This window comes from Oreochromis aureus, linkage group 10, assembly GCF_013358895.1.
Source record: "Oreochromis aureus strain Israel breed Guangdong linkage group 10, ZZ_aureus, whole genome shotgun sequence".
Classification (NCBI taxonomy): Eukaryota; Metazoa; Chordata; class Actinopteri; order Cichliformes; family Cichlidae; genus Oreochromis; species Oreochromis aureus.
In genome coordinates this window covers 8025252-8033213 of record NC_052951.1, presented here as the reverse complement: position 1 = coordinate 8033213, position 7962 = coordinate 8025252, and the positions used below count along the sequence as shown (strand labels likewise).

Genomic DNA, 7962 nt, shown 5'->3' with positions numbered 1-7962 from the left:
GGATGAGAATCTACAAGCATTCTCAGACTCTCTGGACAGACCGAAGGGTTATCAGTCAGCAAACTGAGAAGCTCGTCTGTGTGTCTGAGCCAGCAGACAAACAACAAAGCCAAAAAAGTGTATTCTCTTATCAGCTTTCACAGCACAGACAGACCTAGTGCAGTGCTGAGGTTAAACACTAATTTTGATCAGTGGGTCAAATAGCTTGAATTGTGCCCATGCAAGCAGAAGACACAGTCATTAAAAAGGCATTTAGGTATTTTATTGTTTAGCTGGAACACATTCTCCATATCATTTCAAGAACTACAACCTGACAGTCTCATACACTTGAACATCACAAGTAAACTCCATAAGTCATGAACAGGTTGATGCTTCGTATATGGATCTGCATTCAGCACTATTCTTGGAATACATAAATATCAACTGCAGTCTCATATCAATATACACATTCATTACATATATAAATACATCAGTGTACAGCATAGAAATATAACGTGAAGCCTTGTGAAACAATGGAAAATATATCGATTCCTTTTGCTAGGTCATCACAATAAATCTTCCTGGAAAATTGCACAGATCTCTCAATAGAATACATAATAAGCCCTCCCAAACAAATCAGTGGGGTGTAATTCACAGTCGATAACATTCAGTGCCTTCCAGAGCCCGTACTACAAGCCAGGAACACAGTTCTATGTTGTCATGATTAGCTTACTGAACTTTATGTGTCAAAAACTGGAAAAAAAACAACAAACAAAAACAAACAGACTGACTGAGGTGTTTGCATGCAAGTTTGGCAAGCTCTGTTTTGTGCATGTATCTCGTAATAAACATGCAGATTCATGCTGATCATGTTTGAAATGCATTAAATTAATAATGCTGGTTTGACAAGATATGCTGGTCTAATCTCCAAAGTGCGACTGTGTCCTTGAGCTACAGACACATTTTGTGACCTGCAATTAGTATCACTGCATCTTCATCTTTCCCTCTGGTGTAAGTTGCCATGGGGTGGGAGGAGAAGGTTTGCAGCTGCTCTTAGGTCAGGCTGTAGTTGTCCCTCGTAAATGTTTTCGACGCTGGATTCTGGCGGGAAAAAGGCTTGACCTAAAACCTTCCCACCCTTTACCATAACACCTGCTAGCTGAGTGGCTGCGAGGGGGTCACCTGACAGCCCTGCTGTGTGCTCCTGGACCATGAAAGAATGACCAAGCTGCTGACTCCTTTGACCGTTGCCTTTGAAATGGAGCTTGGTTTTATGACTCAGTTCTGCTATTTATAACTTTATGCTCCACTAAGAATAGCACACCACGTGCCAGTTCACAGGCTGACAATGGCACTCAGAGTGTAAACTTTCTGGGACTCACACTGACATTAGGAAAAACTAAATTTACCTGACACTTGACAAAGTGTACTAAGTTCTAAAGTGTATGTTTAGGAGGATGATTTCGAATCTTAGTGAATGCCTAAACGTGTGCTCTGAAAGCAGTTCTTATGACACATTCATAATGCTGAAATAACACCTACTGCTTCACTACACATGCATGAGTGCTTTAATAAACCCTTACAGCACCTTTCGTAAGGCATCACTAAAACGCCTTTGTCATTTGTGTCATAAGGGGGGAAACACCAGGTGAGTCATGCCTGCACTACGATATGATCCGTCATCTTTGCAAACATGCAATGAAAATGTTACGAATCCGGGTTTGACTGATTGATTGGTGCGGAACTTTTTGTGTTTATGGATGTCGCAGTGCAGCATGGGATACCTCTAATTGGGTTCAGACAGTCCCAAGGCTATGGCAATGGTGGCGAGGAGGATGGCAGAGTTGGCGAGAATCACTGCACTTCCTGAGCGGTACACCTTCCGGCCATTGAGGGGCTGAACAGGTCTGAAATTCCCAGTCATCTGCTTGCCATCGTTAAACTGGAGTTTAGAGAAAGCTTGGAGCTGGGGGAGCAGAATATTAACATGAGTGTTAGGCTCCAGGTTGTGGAAAGAGATCATAAAGGAGTGCAATTACAGTAATGTTTCTGAACATGCAGAAAAATGTTGGAAAGTATTTGCACTCTAGCAGAGCCTTTTTATGTTGCTTTATATGTTTACTCCTGCAGTTCTGAGAGATGTGTACCTGTGTAGCTCACACTTATCATTACCAGCAAGTTTGCAGATTCAGAAGTTATATTGAAAAATATATGATAGGCTTAAAACACTAAAGTTTAACCCTGTAACATTAAAAATTAAGGCTTAAGGCTGAAATATATATTTAAAATGAGGTGCATTCCTGACCTGTTCTATGCTCAAAGGAATGGGGTTCTCAAACAGAGTCCAAATCACAGACTCTGTACACCCCGGGGTGGTCAGAGAGCCTTTGTAACGGTAGTAAGCAGTTAGATTTTTCTCAGACGGGATCAGCTGTGCCAGGGAGATCGGAGACAGAGAAGTATTGCCATCTGAAAAAACCCCCAAAACAAAACCCCACAGTGGAAACAGAGAGCCATGATTGGCTGTGAAAGCTACACAGCCATGATTCTGGTTGTTTTAACATAAACTGGTACCTACTTGTTGCTTGGATGTTTTGCAGAGCACTGATGATGGGTTCATACTTCCGGTTACTGCTACTAGACACCTGAAAATTGAAATAGCCACATTTTAGTACATTTACTTTTCACACTTAGGTCTGGAATAGCTTTTGCATCTGAGGTGAAAAACTTAAAAAGGGGACCTCATAGAAAAATCCAAGAACTGCAACTCCCTCTGTATCTCTCAGTGCTGTTGTCAAATCAGAGTAAGCTTTCTTCATGTGAACAATGTGCAGCTGTAGACAAAATATTTGTGTTGTTATTCAATAATGATAAGTCACCATGAGTACTTCTGTAGTTCAGAACAGTAATGGTTCAGGCTGTTTGACCAAGTTTAAGTACCTCCATGGGATACTGTTCCCCGTCAATAGTGTGTTCGGAGCCAGGCCCTCCATTGGCTCCCCAGTGCAGGTGGAACTGCACAGCCTTATACTCATCAGGCAGGTCTCCACGTGAAATAGTAGATACAGTAGGAATCTGGACCTGAGCTGGAACAGACAACACAACAAGCATGAAGAGCTTACACAACAGCTTCAAAACATTGCCGAGTTAAATTTTAATGGAAAATAAGCTCACCGGAGTGGCCATTGTTTATGATCGTGCTTCCGAAGATCTCCTCATAGTTCTGAAACTTCAGAGGAGTCAGGCGATCATCTTTGAAAGTCTTTCTGGTGACAATGTTAATGGGCGACTGTTTTTGTCCTCCACATGCTGAGTTTACATGATTCCAGTTCTCTGGTACTAAATCACAAAAAACACCAAACAACCATTTTTGAATGATTATTTTCAGTCTGGAGGAGTTTGTAGCACTTGAAACTCCACTTTTTTCTAGTCACTAATATACTTAAGAATCTTCCTGTTCAACAAGAAAGTGGCCAAACATCTAGTTTACTAAAAGGAGTCGTTGGTTAAATTAACCACATGCATGGAGTACTACAAGGCTTAATGCTTGGTCCTTTAGAGTTTTCCATCTACATGCTGCCTTCAGACTAAATATTTCAGTAGCATGAAAATCAGGTTGTGTTTTGCTGTTTCTCTTTTAGTTTCAGCAGTGTGTTGTAACAGCATGTTTCCTCGTGCAGGTCTTAAAAACTGCTTTTCACTAATAGCAGCATTTCAATAGGTTATTAGAAAGCTAACTTGTCAATCTATCTGCACTATTCCACAAAACTGCAACAGCACTACATATAACAACAGCTGTAGCATTCTACAATGGCTTGTGTACATTTTAATATTTTAGTACGCCATATATAGCACTGCACTGCACTGCATTCCTCACTAGCTACCCCATCTAGGGATGACTGTGTCAATGATTCCATCAGAAATTCTTACCATCAGAAATGCTTACCATTGCACAGATGATCACATGTAAACTGGGACTGATAGCACCAGTCTGAAAAAAAGAAAAAGCTTTACTGACAAACTCCATATGCATCCTAAAAGGCACAGGTTTGATGCTTGTGACAGTGTGACAGAAGCATTAACCCTAGTTGACACATTCTGTTGCGATAGCAGGCTGGGATGTTTCCTCTTGCCATGTATTCTAGAAAGCCTCATTGATTTACCAATAGTTAATTTTTCTCTAAAAGCAAATAGTGGATTGTTCTCCTATTGGATTAAGATAGCTTTTATTCATGGCCACACAAAGCCCCCTAATAGTCTCGAATTGTCTTCTTATTTACCAAAAGAAAAAAACAAACAGTCAGTGTTCGTGCTTTATCTTTCTGTGCTATTGGAATAAACATGGAGCCAATTTCTCCTATCAACAAGCTCCCATTCTGACTTGTTTGTCTGAGCATTTATTAAAATTTCACAATTAGTTTGTATGTTTCCACTGCTTACTCTAAAACAAATATCTGCAGCTATCCAAAATATCAAACATTTATAAAAAATATAAAAGAAAAAATATGAAAAACACATATGCCATTGAAAATTATGGGAAGGGTCTCCTGATCTGTATTAGAACTTTATTGGTTCTTCTCAATGTGTGTGTGAAGGAAGTCAAAGCTTGGTAGCTTTGCTATGTTGGCAAGCCTTTTCCTTCTGCTCCATCGTGACAATGGCTACTGGAAATAGACAAGGCAGGGGGAAAGCATTTGAGGGGGTACAATCAATCACTACACTGGCTCCAGTACATACATACATGTCCAAGGCTACGTCCACACGTACACGGATATTTTTGAAAACGGAGATTTTCCGTTTTCGTTTAAAAAAATAATCCCGTCCACACGTAAACGCAGAAATGAAGGAAAACGCTGCTAGGAACATGCCAAAACAACAGGTGGCGATATATTCCTAACCGTGTAGAAATGTTGGCCAATCAGAAGTCTAGAAGCCTCGGTGGGAAATAGTAAACAAAGATGGGGCATAGAAGCAGAACCGAGTCGTATGTGTGGAGGGACAGTAACTGTGTGTGTATATGTAAGCATTTAAACACTGTAGAGAGTACAATTAACAGTAACAGTATTGTAGAAATTCATTTCACCGAAACAATAACGTGGCGCACAGTGTGACGTCAAAAAAGGCGCACACCTTTGACGCTGCGTTTTCTCCGTTTTTCTCGTCCCACACGTAAATGCAAAACGGAGTTTTCGAAAATATCCACCCTGGCAGGCGTTTTAGAAATCTCCGTTTTCAGTGACTGAAAACGCCGTTTACGTGTGGACGAAAGGTGCAAACGCATAGAAAAATCTGCGTTTTCAAAAATACCCGGGTACGTGTGGACGTAGCCCAAGTCTTTTGTGTTTGATTTTTTGTAAAAATTGTAATTATTATATAATAGTGCAGAAATTTCTAATTAAGCTCAGTGTCTTTGATGCTGAACATAATAAAGGATTATGATTAATTGTAAGCCTTGACTGAGTGTTGCTGTCCTGAATGAAGAAAGTACTAGTTTCTTTTCACTGACTCCCTGTTAAATCCAGAATTGAATTTCAAATCCTCTCACAGAACATCCTGAATGATCAGATCATATTTTAAAGCACCATAGTATCCCTATAGTAATTCGCTCTCACAGCTCAGGCTTAATTGTGAGTCATAGATGTCCAAATGTGGCATCAGGAAGAGACCCCCCCCCCATCACCATTATATATAGATTGAATGGAGTATTAAAGGGTAATGTTATTTAAACCACTCCAAGTACATTTGTCTTATTTTTTTAAATGTCACTTTTACGTAATGTTTTCAAGTTGTAATTTTACAGATCGCTATTGGTCGTTTTGCTTGACCAAATACTGGCGAAACCAAGTAACTTCCCCCATTAACGGAATATCTATTTTTATGGCCGGCTCTCGCTCCTTCATATTTTGGCCAATCAGATTTCGGTCCGCACAATTCTCCACCAATTGGTGTTCGGCTTTGATCTTCGTGTGACGCGGAGACAGAGAGAGAGTAAACAATATGAATGATTTTCTAAAGACCCGAAAGCTGTGCCAAGAGGGCGAACTGAGGAAACCGTCAAATAGAAAACAAAAGGCAGTGAAATGATAAACTAATTAGTCGTCTGACAGTGACATGTGAACACAGGCAGACGGAGGCGAGCTTTTATGACACTGTACTATATGTAAGCGTGTCAGACAAATAGACAAATACACTTATAACGCATTTCAGATTCTACCCACTCTTGCCAAAACTTCTAAAGATTTAGAAGGGTGGTTTTTTTTAGTCTCTTATTATTGGATACAGTAAAGAAATGTGGTCCAGGCTTCCAGCGCCGGTCTGTGGGAAACTGACGTGGACAGCTATCACAAATAAGACCCTGCAGCTTTCAGAGCTGCTCCATGCAACATTGAATAAATGCACGGACACAAAGCGATTTCTCACTGACAGGTTCTGATTATGGAGGCGCATTTATAAGCGATCATTCATATCAGTTCACACGCGTCTGTCTGCTGCTTATTTTAAGAATCGCAGATGTCCCTTTAGTATCCAAACATGGCTCTGAAGACACATTTGATCCTTTTTATTTTTTTAAGATAAACATAAAAATGTTTGGGGTTTAAACACGTGTGAGCCGGCACTCAGCGGTAATCCGCGCGTTACCCACTGCTGTGAATTTGGAGACACTGGTGCTGCTCGTGGCGCGCTTCTCTGCGGCAACTGGGACTCAAACGTCTATCATTGGCTCGGCCTGGTTCCGAGCAGGTGCACGAGAGAGAGAGCAAGAGAGAGGTGTCCGAAACCCAGAGCCTCCGAGGGAATGTGGGCTCTGCCTGTTTTTGACTCAGACTCAGCTGATGCAGGATCTCTGTATCCTTCCCTGCCCATAAACATTCAGTTCAGCGGTGTAAATATCAAGGTGCAGATTGGATGAGCCTGACACACACACACACTGCCGCTGCTACCGAGGGGTGATGGACAGGACAGGTGGAGCGCTTCACGCAGAGGGGCATTTGGTACTGCGGAAATGTTCGCTTTTTATTTATTTTTTTATTTTATCTTCTTCTTCTTTTTTCTTTTTTTTTTTTTTTTTACATTTTAAACCAATATGAACTTATTTAACTGAACATCGTGTCTGGCATGGCAAATTAAAAAGGAGAGTTCATTTGTAATTAGAACGACTGAAAGACAAAAACGGCCATACAATAACGGAAAAATAAAGAAATCTCCAATCTTTCTTTTTTATATATATATGTTAATTTTTTTAGGACTGGAAGAGTGGCAGGATTTTTTTTAAATGTAAGAACTAAAAATAAAGACAGGCAGTTTTTTCAAATGATCTCGAGCTGTGAATGAAAACAGACTTACCTCCTGATCCTGTGCAGACTGTCCAAAAGGATGCCAGGAGAACCGGCAGGACGAGCTGCTGCATTTTGGAGCGTCTCCGACTCGACACAGAAGGCAACACAACGACTTGGGGTTTTTTTCCAATGTGATGGCATTCTTGAGGGGGTCTTGTACTTATCTATCACCAAACCCCGACAGGGAAGAAAGTGTGGCCCCTCCCCCTTCGGCCATCGCCTCTGATAAAGCACCGCACCGAAAGGAGGTATGATGAGAAAGGGCCTGTATCACTGCAACACATTGTTTTTTTTTCATTAATAACACGCTCCTGGACTGAGGTTTCTGTGGAAATTGGGGAAATCAGCTAGAGTTAATCAACATTGTTTTTTACTGACTGCTCCACAGGTAGCTCAAGGTGGCCTTCAGGTGATTAAATAATGGTGGGAGGTTCTTAAAAGTACACTGAACTCTCATTTCTCCTTGTCCCTTTTACATATAAGGTTAGACAAATCCCCATGCAGTTACACACATTGTGTATCAGGTTAATGCAGCTCCTGACAGAAGCTGTAGGACGCTTACACTCATAACAGTGCAGTATTTAAACCCTTTGCCTGAGTGAATGCATGTGGCAGAAAACTTACAAAGGGCTGTGTATTTTACACA

The 7962-nt window shown here is 41.0% G+C and overlaps 1 protein-coding gene across 1 annotated transcript; it reads right to left on the bottom strand.

Moving 5' to 3' along the window:
- Positions 1-240: 240 nt before the first annotated feature.
- Positions 241-7451, bottom strand: ca4a (carbonic anhydrase IV a). The gene is made up of 8 exons (XM_031735395.2): positions 7324-7451; positions 3926-3970; positions 3154-3318; positions 2920-3065; positions 2721-2813; positions 2558-2624; positions 2285-2448; positions 241-1945 (listed from the first exon to the last, which is right to left on the bottom strand). The coding sequence occupies exons 1-8, from the start codon at positions 7385-7387 to the stop codon at positions 1766-1768; spliced, it is 924 nt and encodes a 307-aa protein (XP_031591255.1). The 5' UTR covers positions 7388-7451; the 3' UTR covers positions 241-1765.
- Between the last annotated feature and the right edge of the window lie 511 nt (positions 7452-7962).